Genomic DNA, 15493 nt, shown 5'->3' on the forward strand with positions numbered 1-15493 from the left:
TTGATTTTTTGGCGGACTGGGTAGAGGATATGAGAAAAAAAAAGTACTGTAAATATAGGGTTACTGGCCAGAGCAAGTAGAAAGTTGGAGTTGCCATAACTGAAATGGAGCAGGTATTGGAAGAAAAATCAGGAACTCTGGGTTTATTTTGTTGTTGTTAATTTTTTTCTTTTTTCTCATTAGTCATCCATTTTATACACATCAGTGAATACATGTCAATCCCAATCTCCCAATTCATCACACCACCACCACCACCACCCGCCACTTTCCCCCCGTTGGTGTCCATACGTTTGTTCTCTACTCCTGTGTCTCAACTTCTGCTCTGCAAACCGGTTCATCTGTACCATTTCCTAGGTTCCACATATATGCATTAATATACAATATTTGTTTTTCTCTTTCTGACTTACTTCACTCTGTATGACAGTCTCTAGATCCATCCACGTCTCTACAAATGACCCAATTTCATTCCTTTTTATGGCTGAGTAATATTCCATTGTATATATGTACCACATCTTCTTTATCCATTCGTCTGTCGATGAGCATTTAGGTTGCTTCCATGACGGGGCAATTGTAAACATCGCTGCAATGAACATTGGGGTGCATGTGTCTTTTTGAATTACGGTTTTCTCTGGGTGTATGCCCAGTAGTGGGATTGCTGGGTCATATGGTAATTCTATTTTTAGTTCTTTAAGGAACCTCCATACTGTTCTGCATAATGGCTGTATCAATTTACATTCCCACCAACAGTGAAAGAGGGTTCCCTCTTCTCCACACCCTCTCCAGCATTTGTTGTTTGTAGATTGTCTGATGATGCCCATACTTACTGGTGTGAGGTGATACCTCATTGTAGTTTTGATTTGCATTTCTCTAATAATTAGTGATGTTGAACAGCTTTTCATGTGCTTCTTGGCCATCTGTATGTCGTCTTCGGAGAAAAGTCTATTTAGGTCTTCTGCCCATCTTTGGATTGGGTTGTTTGCTTTTTTAATATTGAGCTGCATGAACTGTTTATATATTTTGGAGATTAATCCTTTGTCCAATGATTCATTTGCAAATATTTTCTCCCATTCTGAGGGTTGTCTTTTTGTCTTGTTTATGGTTTCCTTTGCTGTGCAAAAGCTTTTAAGTTTCATTAGGTCCCATTTGTTTATTTTTGGTTTTACTTCCATTACTCTAGGAGAGGGATCAAAAAATATCTTGCTGTGATTTATGCCAAAGAGTATTCTTCCTATGTTTTCCTATAAGAGTTTTATAGTGCCCGGTTTTACATTTAGGTCTCTAATCCTTTTTTTTTTTTTTTTTTTTTTTTTGTGCTGTACGCGGGCCTCTCACTGCTGTGGCCTCTCCCATTGCGAAGCACAGGCTCCGGGCGCGCTCCCGGTCTGGGAGGACCCACATGCCGCAGGGCAGCTGGGCCCGTGAGCCATGGCTGCTGAGCCTGCGTGTCAGGAGCCTATGCTCCGCAACGAGAGAGGCCACAACAGTGAGAGGCCCACGTACCGCAAAAAAAAAAAAAAAAAAAAAAAAAAATGCCATTGGTAATTTGATAGGGATTGCATTGAATCTGTACATTGCTTTGGGTAGTATAGTCATTTTCACATTATTGATTCTTCCAATCCAAGAACATGGTATATCTCTCCATCTGTTGGTATCATCTTTAATTTCTTTCATCAGCATCTTATAGTTTTCTGAATACAGCTCTTTTGTCTCCCTAGGTAGGTTTATTCCTAGGTATTTTATTCTTTTTGTTGCAATGGTAAATGGGAGTATTTCCTTAATTTCTCTTTCAGACTTTTCATCATTAGTGTATAGGAATGCAAGAGATTCCTGTGCATTAATTTTGTATCCTGCAACTTTACCAGATTCATTGATTAGCTCTAGTACTTTTCTGGTGGCATCTTTAGGATTCTCTATATATAGTATCATGTCATCTGCAAACAGTGACGGTTTTACTTCTTCTTTTCCAATTTGTATTCTTTTATTTCCTTTTCTTCTCTGATTGCCATGTCCAGGACTTCCAAAACTATGTTGAATAATAGTGGTGAGAGTGGACATCCTTGTCTTGTTCCTGATCTTAGAGGAAATGCTTTCAGTTTTTCACCATTGAGAATGATGTTTGCTGTGGGTTTGTCATATATGACCTTTATTATGTTGAGGTAGGTTCCCTCTATGCCCACTTTCTGGAGAGTTTTTTATCATAAATGGGTGTTGAATTTTGTTGAAAGCTTTCTCTGCATCTATTGAGATGATCATATGGTTTTTCTCCTTCAATTTGTCAATATGGTGTATCACGTTGATTGATTTGCATATATTGAAGAATCCTTGCATTCCTGGAATAAATCCCACTTGATCATAGTGTATGATCCTTATAATGTGTTGTTGGATTCTGTTTGCTAGTATTTTATTGATTTGAGTCCTCTCCCTCTTTTTCTTGATGAGTCTGGCTAATGGTTTATCAATTTTGTTTATCTTCTCAAAGAACCAGCTTTTAGTTTTATTAATCTTTGGTATTGTTTTCTTTGTTTCTATTTCATTTATTTCTGCTCTGATCTTTATGATTTCTTTTCTTCTCTTAACTTTGGGTTTTGTTTGTTCTTCTTTCTCTAGTTCCTTTAGGTGTAAGGATAGATTGTTTATTTGAGATTTTTCTTGTTTCTTGAGGTAGGCTTGTATAGCTATAAACTTCCCTCTTAGCCCTGCTTTTTCTGCATCCCATTGTTTTTGGATCGTGTTTTAATTGTCATTTGTCTCTAGGTGTTTTTTGATTTCCTCTTTGATCTCTTTAGTGATCTCTTGGTTATTTAGTAACGTATTGTTTAGCCTCCATGTGTTTGCGTTTTTTACGTTTTTTTTCCTTGTAATTCATTTCTAATCTGATAGCATTGTGGTCAGAAAAGATGCTTGATATGATTTCAATTTTCTTAAATTTACTGAGGCTTGATTTGTGACCCAAGATGTGATCTATCCTGGAGAATGTTCGGTGTGCACTTGAGAAGAAAGTGTAATCTGCTGTTTTTGGATGGAATGTCATATAAATATCAATTAAATCTATCTGGTCTGTTGTGTCATTTAAAGCTTCTGTTTCCTTATTTATTTTCATTTTGGATGATCTGTCCATTGGTGAAAGTGAGGTGTTAAAGTCCCCCACTATTATTGTGTTACTGTCGATTTCCTCTTTTATAGCTGTTAGCAGTTGCCTTATGTATTGAGGTGCTCCTATGTTGGGTGCATATATATTTATAATTGTTATATCTTCTTCTTGGATTGATCCCCTGATCATTATGTAGTGTCCTTTCTTGTCTCTTGTAACATTCTTTATTTTAAAGTCTGTTTTACCGATATGAGTATTGCTACTCCAACTTTCTTTTGATTTCCATTTGCATGGAATATCTTTTTCCATCCACTCACTTTCAGTCTGTATGTGTCCCTAGGTCTGAAGTGGGTCTCTTGTAGACAGCATATATATGGGTCTTGTTTTTGTATCCATTCAGCGAGCCTGTGTCTTTTCATTGGATGATTTAATCCATTCACATTTAAGGTAATTATCTATGTGTATGTTCCTATTACCATTTTCTTGTTATGGGTTTTGTTTTTGTAGGTCCTTTTCTTCCCTTGTGTTTCCCACTTAGAGAAGTTCCTTTAGCATTTGTTGTAGAGCTGGTTTGGTGGTGCTGAATTCTCTTAGCTTTTGCTTGTCTGTAAATCTTTTGATTTCTCCATCGAATCTGAATGAGATCCTTGCCCGGTAGAGTAATCTTGATTGTAGTTTCTTCCCTTTCATCACTTTAAGTATATCATGCCACTCCCTTCTTGCTTGTAGAGTTTCTGCTGAGAAATCAGCTGTTAACCTTATGGGAGTTCCCTTGTATGTTATTTGTTGTTTTTCCCTTGCTGCTTTCAATAATTTTTCTCTGTCTTTAATTTTTGCCAATTTGATTACTACGTGTCTCGGCGTGTTTCTCCTTAGGTTTATCCTGTATGGGACTCGCTGCGCTTCCGGGACTTGGGTGGCTCTTTCCTTTCCCATGTTAGGGAAGTTTTCGACTATAATCTCTTCAAATATTTTCTCGGGTCCTTTCTCTCTCTCTTCTCCTTCTGGGACCACTATAATGCAAGTGTTGTTGTGTTTAATGTTGTCCCAGAGGCCTCTTAGACTGTCTTGATTTCTTTTCATTCTTTGCTCTGTTCCGCAGCAGTGAATTCCACCATTCTGTCTTCCAGGTCCCTTATCCATTCTTCTGCCTCAGTTATTCTGCTATTGATTCCTTCTAGTGTAGTTTTCATTTCAGTTATTGCATTGTTCCTCTCTGTTTGTTTGTTCTTTAATTCTTCTAGGTCTTTGTTAAACATTTCTTGCATCTTTTTGATCTTTGCCTCCGTTGTTTTTCCGACGTCCTGGATCACCTTCACTATCATTCTTCTGAATTCTTTTTCTGGAAGGTTGCCTATCTCCACTTCATTTAGTTGTTTTTCTGGGGTTTTATCTTGTTCCTTCATCTGGTACATAGCCCTCTGCCTTTTCGTCTTGTCTATCTTTCTGTGAATGTGCTTTTTGTTCCACAGGCTGCAGGATTGTAGTCCTTCTTGCTTCTGCCATATTTAACATTTAGTTTAACAACATTTACTGTATCTTAGGCACTCTTTTAAGCATTATCATTCAATCAGCATAAGTCTATGAGACAAACTAATTCTGTAGCCCATGCAGCTTTACAGTTTTACATACATAGTTTAACTTTATTAAGAATGCCTCTCCCTAAATTCACTGTTCCTTTTCATTATACCTTTCTCTTACTAATGTAAGAATTGTATAAAAAATCAGGTATGTATACTTTCCAATGATTTCATATATCTGGGTAACATTAGTAGATGTTTATCAGAGTCCCACTGAATATTAAAATGTGTAGATATTAACTAACCCTGTCATTTTTTTTTTTTAATTTGGCTGTGCCAGATCTCAGTTGCGGCACGTGGGATCCTTGTCGCCATGGGCATGACCTTTTAGTTGCGGCATGCAGTATCTTTAGTTGCAGCATGTGAACTCTTAGTTGCAGCATGTGGGATCTAGTTCCCTGACCAGGGATTTGAACCTGGGCCCCCCGCGCTGGGAGTGCAGAGTCCCAGCCACTGGACCTCCAGGGAAGTCCCTAACCCTGTTAATATTTAAATATTCTGTTTAATCATGTAGCAGATACCTAGAAAATAAATACAGTCTTTTAAAGTGAACCATAATAGGGAGAGATTGATTTTTGGAATGCCAGTTTGAGGACTTCATGAACCTGCTGTCCCCGCCCTCCCCATAAAACAAACAGACAAACAAACAAAAAGTGCTGGCCTAACAACTAACATTAACCATTTCAGAACTCTGGAAATTAACCAAAGCCACAGAATGTTCTGAGCATTGTCTATCCAAGAGGAACTCCTGATACTTAAGACAACAGGGTCTGTGGCATTTTAACTTGGGGCTGTTTACATCCCACCTCCGCTCTCTACTGAATGGTGCAGCAGCCATGAATAGCTAGTAGCCTCACAGTCAGTGGACGGGATGGAACTTTGGAGTCCATTAAAATTCCCATCCCTCTAGCACTGTCAATATGCGTCTAAACTAGCAACTCCTTGGAAACTCCCTTCTCAGGACGCTGAGGCTATTTGATTTGACTCAGAGTTCAACCCAGCAGGAAAAGAAAAAAGCCCTATTCCTCCAAGACATTACCCAAAACAGCAGTCTGCTGGAAAAATCCAAGGTATAGTGAACAAGAGCCTGGCCAAAACATAAAAGGAAGCCCTGAGGCACCAGACAACCACAGACAACTTTGAAAGGCTAGATTATATTCTTGTACATCTTAGATGTCTAAGAACATGCGTAGAAAGGAAAATACCTCATTCAAATACTTAGCTTGGGTGTGCTACCTCGAGGCTCTGCTCAAGCAAGAAATGAAAGGTAAGGCTATCTTGTAAACTGCCTGAAGTTTGAAGGCATATCTTCACACACAAATCCCACTGACAAAGGTTGGAAGATATACAGACAAGATATTTAAGGAAATCTAATGGCCAGTCATTAGCTGAGCACTGAGTTATACTGAGTCATATATGCCTCCTGGGAAACCAGGCTTAGAACAAGAACTTTAAAAATAAGAAAATAAAAGAACTTTGTGGCAGGCACTGTAAGGAATACAGAATCTATAGAATCCATCTAGGAAAGTCACTAAACAAATGAGCAACAACAATAACGAAAAGAAAAACCAACAAACCCTTAGAGGGAGATACCATAGCTGTTATATTATCTATAAAGTCCACTTTCCAACAACAACCAAAAAACACTATAAAACATGCAAAGAAACAGGAAAGTATACCACATACACATTTTTTTTAAAAAAGCAAACAAAAGAAAATGTGCCCAGTGGTGTTGGACTTAGTTAACAGAACCTATAAATTGGCTATTATAAACATGTTCAAAGACCTAAAGGAAACTAGGATTAAAAAACTAAAGGTAAGTATTACAATCATGTCCCACTAATAGAAGATATAAATAAAGAAGTAAAGATCATTTTAAAAATCAAATAGAAATTCTGTAGTTGAAAGTACAGTAACTGAAATGAAAAATTCTGTAGAGTGCTCAACAACAGATTTGAGCTGGCAAAAGAATCAGCAAACTTGAATATAGGTCAATTGAGAGTATACAGAAAGAAAAATGAACAACCTCAGAACCTGTGGAGCCACCATCAATCATACCATCATATGCATAAAGTGAGTCTTAGAAGAAAAAGAGATAAAGAAAGGGGCAGAATGTATATCTGAAGAAATAATAGCTGAAACCATCCAAATATGATGAAAAACACTAATCTGCACATAGAAACTCAAAGTAACTCAAAGAGTCCACACTGAGACACATAAACTGTCAAAAAAAGAAAGACAAAGTGAGACTCTTCACAACAGCAGGAGGAATGCAACTCGTGACATATAAGAGAACCTCAACAAGAGTAACAGCTGACTTCTCATCAGAAACCACAGAGGCCAGAAAGGGATGATACATTCTAAGTGCTGAAAGAAAAAAACCTGTCAATCAAGAATTCTATATGTGGCAATGCTATCCTTCAAAAATGAAGAATTTTAGATATTCCCAGATAAACAAAAACAGAATTCATCACTAAAAGAACACACTTCAAGAATACTAAAGGGAGCCCTTAAGACTGAACTGAGAGGACAACTAGACAATAACTTGAATCCACCCAAACAAGTAAAAAACACCTGTAAAACTATAGATAAGTATAAAATATGGTTTATCTATTTCTGTCAAATAGAACCTCTTATTTCCTAGGTGATTTACAGAACAACTACATAAAGTAATATTTATAAATTTGTGTTAATGGGCTGATATATAAAAATATAATTTGTATAATAACAGTATTACAAGGGAGGGAGGATTTTGTAGGAAAGTTGTTGTATGTGCTAGGTATTGTTATTTTGTTAAGTTAATATGCTAACTGCAATCCCCAGGCAACCACTAAGAAAATAGCTCAGAAAATATATAATAAAAGAAACTATGGAATTAAAGTAGCAATGGAGGAATAGAACAATTAAAAAGACATATAGAAAAACCAATAGCAAATGGCAGGCAAAAGTCCTACCTTATCAGTAATTACGTTGAATGTAAATGGAGTAAACACTCCTATCAAAAGGCAGAGATTGGCAGAATGGCTAATATAATATGACTCAACTAGGTGCTATCTGCAAGAGAAACACTTTAGATTCAGTGATACAAATAACTTGAAAGTAAAAAAAGGGGGGGTGTAAATTATACCATGCAAAGAGTAACCAAAGGAGAGCTGGAGTGACCATTCTAATATCATATAAAACTAGGGCTTTAGGACAAAAATTGTTACTAGAGACAAAGAAGGACATTTTATAATGATAATAAAAAGGTCAATCCATATGGAAGATGTAACAACTACAAAGACATACACACCTAAGAACAGAGCCCCCAAGATACATGAAGAGAGAAATTGATAATTCAGCAATAAATAATTGGAGGCTTTATTACCCCAATTTTAATACTTTCAGTAATGTATTAAACAACTTGGCAAAAAATCAATAAAGAAGAGAAAATGACACTATAAACCAACTAAACCTAACAGACTTGTATAGAACACTCCACCCAACAACAGCAGAATATGCATTCTTCTCAAGCACACATGGAACATTCTCCAGGACAGACCGTATGCTAGGTCATAAAACAAGCCTCAATAAATTAAAAATATTGAAATCATCCCCAGTATGTTCCCCAACTACAACAGGATGATAATTAGAAATCAATAACAATTTGGAAATTCAAAAATATCTGGAAGTGAAACAACACAGTCCTAAAAACCCAATGGGTCAAAGAAGAAATCACAAGAGAAGCTAGAAAATACTTTAGGTGAATGAAAACAGAAACACAACCTACCAAAATATATGGAGTTCTTAGAGGGAAAAACAGTTCTTAGAGGAAAATGTATTGTTGTAAATGCCTATATTAAGGAATAAGAACAATCTGAAATCAATAACCTAACTTTCTACCTCAAGAAGCTAGAAAAAGAACAACAAACTAAACCCAAAGCAAGCAGAAGACAGGACGTAGTGAGAGGAAACAAGTAGGGAGTAGAAAATCATAGAGTAAAACCAGTTGAACCAAAAGTTGGGTTTTTTAAAGATTAACAAAATTTACAAACCTTTAGCTAGACTGATCAAGAAAAAGAGAAGACTCAAATTACTAAAATCCAGAATGAAAGAAGAGACCACTCACTACCAACCTCAAGACCTAAAAAGGAAACTACAAAAATGGCCAATAAGCACATGAAAAGAAAGCTCAACATCATTAGTTATTAGGTAAATGTAAATGAAAGCCACAATGACAAACTTGTAACATTTATCATTTTAATGTTTGATGAGAGCAATGTCTCCAAAGATGTATTGTTCTTTTTTCTTTTTTTTAAATAAATTTAGCTGGACAACTTAGCCAGTCGGCACATTTAGCTCTCCAACTGCCATACAATGTACTTGGTTTAGGTCGAAGTGCAAATTTTCTTGATCTAGTTCATAACCACTAGAATGGCTATGATCAAAAAGATAGACAAAGTGTTAGAATTTGGAAAAATTGGAACCCTCAACTATTAATGTTGGGAATGTAGAATGATACAGCCATTTCGTAAAATATAAGTTGACACAGAAACTTGTATGTGAATGTTCACAGCAGCATTATTCATAAAAAGAGCACACATTGCTTGATTGCATTTATATGAATCTCCAGGATAGGCAAATCTATAAAGAAAGTAGATTAGTGGTTACCTATATCTGGAAGTGTAGGGCTTAGAAATAGGAGTAACTGCTAATGAGTATGGAGTTTCTTTTTTGGGTGATGAAAATGTTTTAAAATTTGATAGTGCTTACAGCTCAACACCTTTTTGAATATACTCAAAACCACCTAACTGTATACTTTAAATAGGTAATGTTTATGAGATGTGAATTATCTCTCTTACTGTTTAAAAAAGGAATCATTAATATAATGAACTGGGCATTTCATTTCACATTTTTATCCTTAAAGATAAGTTCTAGCACCTAAACTTGTAACATTTATCATTTTAATGTTTGATGAGAGCAATGTCTCCAGAGATGTATTGTTCTTTTTTCTTTTTTTTAATAAATTTAGCTGGACAACTTAGCCAGTCGGCACATTTAGCTCTCCAACTGCCATACAATGTACTTGGTTTAGGTCGAAGTGCAAATTTTCTTGATCATCTTTATGTTGGTATTCCCCGTCCATCTGGAGAGAAGGTGAGTAAAAAATTTATAATTAATCTATTTTTTAATATTTACTATTCAAATATTTAAATTAAAATATTTTTATTCCCTTTAAAGAATTTTTAAAATTCATTGGTAGTGACCAATCAAAGCTTATCTTACATAAAGCACATTATAATTTGAAGAAATAAAGCTTAAGACTTCCTGCCCCTCCTTTTCCCTGCTTTTTCTCCTTATCATTTTCACCATCTAACATACCAAATATTTTTATTTTGTTTATTGTCAGACTCTACCTCAACTTGAATTTTAGCTCCAAAGCAGCATTTGTTCATAGCACTTTGAACAGTGCCTGCTACATAAGTGTGTTCAATAAATTAATGAATCCATGAGACAGAAATTTAATCCTTCCCTGAAAAGATGGAGAAACTTTTGCCGATAGGAGCCCTATTTGGGACCTAGTATATGTAAATTCAGCTTAATCCATACCTAGGATTTCAGTTAATCAAAGAGTACTTAAGCTTTTTCTTATTTATTTAGAATAATTATTGTGTTTTTAAAGTGTACTGAATGTTAAATGTTCTTAAATTCTTTTTCCAGTCTATACGGAAACAAGAATGGACCGCAATCATTCCAAATTCTCAGCTAATTGTCATTCCATATCCTCACAATGTTCCTCGAAGGTAATGTCCTTGCTTGAACTGAATTTGGTAAAAATACTGTCAACTCTGAATCATAGTTACATCTTTTAAAAACTTTCTCTATTCCTGCTGTGTTCCCATGAGTGTCATGACTTAATTTGCTTACAGCAAACTTTAAATGCCTAAACATACCTACACAAAAGGTCCCTGACATTTTTCACCAAGAACAAACTAAACCTTATTAGAAAAACAGCAGGTTAACTAACTAGGGATTTATACATATTCTGCTTAAATAAGCTGGTCTTCAGTTTACTGGCCATAAATTCTAAAATTTAAGGCTGCTGAACTTTATAAGCAAAGATCTTTTTTAGCAAATGCTTTGAGAAGTGGTATATATCCCACAGTTCTTAGGCGCAAATTTTGAAGTTCAGCAGACCCAGGCCAGAAACTCGGATCCACTGCTAGCTGACTGAGATTGGAAGCTAGTCCTTTGTTCTCGCTGAGGGTCAATTTCTGCACTGTAGAAATTGGGAGATAAAATACCTACCTTACAAGAATGAGGATGAAATATGCTTAACGCAGTACCCAGCATATAGTAAGTTTTCAGTGAACGGTAGGTATTTTTATCCTTATTAACAAAACATGTTCCTTGTATAATATAGCATTTAATTCTAAATCTTTATCTCTGTTTGTTTTTCTTTAAATTATTAGGTTGATTCCATTATTTCAAAAAGTAGGTGGTGAAGGTATTCATTAACATTTAAATTTCATTGGGAAAAATATAACTTGTTCTTAAGGCTACTCTGATGTCAATATGAAAAAATAACCTATTAAAATGTAACTAATGGCTTATTACATTTCTTCTCAAAATACAGCCTGTACTGTTCTTTTTTCTTCTTCCAGTTTTATTGTGATATAATTGACATACAGCACTGTGTAAGTTTAAGGTGTACAGCATAATGATTTAACTTACATACATCAAAAAATGATTATCACAATAAGTTTAGTAAACATCCATTTTCTCACATAGATACAAAATTAAAGAAACAGAAAAAAATACGTTTTTCCTTGTGATGAGAACTCTTAGGATTTACTCTCTTAACAAATTTCATATATAACATATGGCAGTGTTAATTCTATTTATCATGTTGTGCATTACATCCCTAGTACTTATTTATCTTATCATTCGAAGTTTGTACCTTTTGACTGTTTTCATCCAATTCCCCTCCACCTCCCACCTCCCACCTCTGGTAACCACAAATCTGATCTCTTTTTCTATGACTTCTTTTTGGAAATATAACTGCCCTATAATACTATGTTCGTTCCTGTTACACAACATAATGATTTGATGTTTCTAAACACTTCAAAATGATCACCACGGTTAAGTCTGGTTACAGTCTGTCGCCAAAGATATTACATAATTATTGACTGTATTCCCCACACGGTACATTTCATACCCGTGACTCATTTACTTTGCATCTGGAAGTTTGTACCTCTCAATCGCCCTCACCCATTCCTCTCCTCCCCTCATCCCTCTCCCCACTGGCAACCACCTATTTATTTTCTGTATCTATAACTCTGTTTCTGTTTTGTTATGTTTGTTCATTTGTCTTGTTTTCCAGATTCCACATATAAGTGAAACCATACAGTATTTGTCTTTCTCTGTTTGACTTTTTTCACTTAGCATGATACCCTCTAGGTCCATCCATGTTGTTGCAAATGGCAAATGGCAAGATTTCATTCTTTTTTATAGCCAAGTAATATTCCATTGTGTGTATGTGTGTATGTATAAATGTGTGTGTGTGTGTGTGTGTGTGTGTGTGTGTGTGTGTGTGTGTGTGTATAGAGAGAGGGAGAGCACTCACATCTCCTTTATCCCTTCATCTATTACTGGGCACGTAGGTTGCTTCCATTACCTTGACTATTGTAAATAATGCCACAGTGAACATAGGGGTGCGTGTACCTTTTCTAATTGATGTTTTCATTTTCTTTGGGCAAATACTCAGGAGTAGATTGCTGGATAATATGGTAGTTCTATTTTTAATTTTCTGAAGAATCCCCATACTGTATCTATTAAAAAATGGGCAGAGGATCTGAATAGACATTTTTTCCAAAGAAGACATACAGGTAGCCAAAAGGCACATGAAAAGATGCTCAACATCACTGATCATCAGGGAAATGCAAATCGAAACCACAATAAGATATCACCTCACACCTGTCAGAATGGCCATCATCAAAAAGACAACAAATAACAAGTGCAGGTTGTATTGTCCTTTATTAAATTTTTAGATGGTTTGCTAGAACCAGCTCACGCCACCTCATGAGCTGATTGTGTGCATCTCTTTCCACTTCTGTTCAGGGAGGTCACGTTAAAATCAGCTATGATGGGATTGTTTACACCATGAAAATTGGCAAGTGCCACTCAGGGTTTTTTTCCCCCCAGAGAGCCAGTTTACCAGCACACCTCTGGAGGTATTTTATGGTGGATTTATGGGCTTTAGAACCAAACTACTTAAGAAAACAACTTTATTACAGCATTATGCTTGAAATAAGATATCAATAAAAACAGTTATGGTCTGAGTTCAGACTTTTTTAATGAGTCAATTAAAATTTTGAAATTTATAACAAAATGAATCTGCACAAGAAACTATATGCAATATCATGATAATCTTTTAAAATAGAGTGGTAGAGCAAAAGATAATAAAAGGAAAATGCACTTATGAATAATAAGCAATGATTTGTGATTTATAAAGAAGATATCTATGCATATATGTTTATATATGTATAGAATACTTCTGGAAGGATATGTAAGAAACTGAGAAGAATGACTGCTTCTGAGTAAGAAACTGAGTATTGGCCTTTTGTTCGATGTTTTTCTTACCAAAATTCCTTTATTCATGGGTTTTTTAAATTAGAACTTCCAGGACTTCCCTGGCGGCCCAGTGGTTAAGACTTCGCCTTCCAATGCAGTGGGTGCGGGTTTGATCCCTGGTTGGGGAGCTAAGATCCCACATGCCTTGGGGCCAAAAAACCAAAACATAAAACAGAAGCAATATTGTAACAAATTCAATAAAGACTTATAGATAGATAGATAGATAGATAAATTGGAACTACCCAAAAAATCTCATGAAAGGACCTTTTCTTAAATATGAGGTAAGGTGCTGAGAATATCTAACCTCAACTAATTAACAGTATTTGTTTCTTAAGGTTTTCTTACTCTTGAATTTCTGGGAAATTCTGTTATAGCCTTTCTTCCATAAGCTCAACATTTTTCACGTTTCTCTTGATCTTTCTGGAAAAAAAAATGTTCTTTGCAAATTTGTGTACATAATAAAAACCAAATTGATTTTAGTTTGAGGTGTATTTTGAGATTTATTGACTAGAGGCTAACTTATGGATCAGTAAATTTTGATTATCCCAAAATAAGTCAGTTGGTGCTTGCCATTTATCAGAATAATCTTACCTTTATTAAACTTTTAAAATGAAAATATATCCATTATCTATTTTCAGAGAGAACAAAAAGTTCTTTATATATAACCACCTACAGTGTTGGTAATATAGACCTCAGTTTTAGGCTTTTCAGTGTTTGCAAGTGCTGTATTATGTGGACCGTTTTAGAAGAAAGAGCTAGTTCTATTTATGCTAAAGTTTGTATATTGCCATTAACACTGAGGAACTAAAAGTGATTTTGTAAGAAGTCTCAGTGTCATTGTAATAATGTAAACCCTCCAACATGACATTTTGTACAAGCATCTATCTACACCTACTTGGACATATGGTTCTTATACTTAGTCATAGTACATATGTGAACAGGGGTCAAAAAATAAGATATAGAAATCTTATCAAAAATCATGTGAATATGTAGCCTTAAAGTTCAAGGTTTCTAATTCAGTAAGTCAAACAAGACATAAAAACAATGTCTAAGATTGCCCAAAGTACCCTTGATAAGTTTACCTAAGAATAATTCTCACAGGAGCAAAGAAAAATAGCAAAGCATCTCATCAAAAATTCTACTCTATTTCAGTTCTTGGAGTAAAAATCTGAACTCTGCTGGATCATCAGTATTCTTAACCCTATCTTAATTTTAATTGCTTTTGTTTTATTTATGATGAATGGGTAGATAGGTGAATGAATTAATGAATGGACTGATTCATTAATTAATAAGCTCTTTTGCTTTTTGGTCTCAATAGTATTTTGTTATTTTTAAGTTAAAATGTATAATTTTAATTCTTCTCTTTTCATCTACAGCTGGAGTGCCAAACTGTATCTTACACCAAGTAACATTGTTCTACTTACTGCTATAGCTCTCATCGGAGTCTGTGTTTTCATCTTGGCAATAATTGGCATTTTACATTGGCAGGAAAAGGTTTGTTCATTTAAATGGAACATTAACTTTATAATATGTTACTCTTTAAAAACACTATATTTTAAACTTTTTCACATGACTAAGATTTTCTGATTTTTCAAGTTCTGTCCATAATATCATCTTATTAATGATAATTTCTTTCATCCCCCTGAGTTACTAATGTCTTAGCAATTCCTACAAATCAGACTATGTATTTTAAAACTTTGATACTGTACAAAAGTAATAAAGTGAACACCCCCAAATCAACAGGCATATTGAAATTAGAAGTAACTAGAAGTGATTTCATAATGACCTGGAAAATAATAATCATTTCTTAAATGAGCCTGTGTCCATTATTTACTGATTGGGCCATGGACATTTTTTTCTGGAAATAACAGCTATCTCTTTATAAAAAATTAGAGCAGAGAGTAGGTGGGAAGTAGCAAAGTGATAAACATCTTTTCCATCTATCAAGTATTCTTCGCACTAAACTAAACTGATTTCTGTTCTTTAGTATAACACCCTAAATAATAATTAAAAACAAAACTCCAAAAATGTAGTTTTTATATAATGTTTATGAGGAGAGAAAAAGGCTATCACATAAATTTATTCATAGTTTAGATATAAATTTAAAAAGCTAATTTCTACTTGTATATGGATATATATTTAGTACATAACTAGTGGGTTCCAATAATGTTCTCCAAAAAGGGCTCTATGTGTCACAAAAGTGTTTTCC

General features: G+C 35.0%; 1 protein-coding gene across 2 annotated transcripts in view; it reads left to right on the forward strand.

The window, feature by feature from the left end:
• ITFG1 (integrin alpha FG-GAP repeat containing 1) overlaps nt 1-15493 on the forward strand; it is a 252668-nt gene that overhangs the window by 233835 nt on the left and 3340 nt on the right. Inside the window, exons 15-17 of one of the 2 annotated variants that reach the window (XM_081215340.1) lie at nt 9683-9807; nt 10372-10454; nt 14661-14778. In XM_081215340.1, coding sequence (XP_081071466.1) covers nt 9683-9807; nt 10372-10454; nt 14661-14778 — 326 coding nt within the window. Of the gene's footprint in view, nt 1-8979; nt 9099-9682; nt 9808-10371; nt 10455-14660; nt 14779-15493 lie in introns of those variants that run through there. The other variant, XM_081215339.1, reaches the window with a different exon arrangement.

This window comes from Mesoplodon bidens (assembly GCF_964165515.1).
Source record: "Mesoplodon bidens genome assembly, chromosome: 18".
Lineage (NCBI taxonomy): Eukaryota > Metazoa > Chordata > Mammalia > Artiodactyla > Ziphiidae > Mesoplodon > Mesoplodon bidens.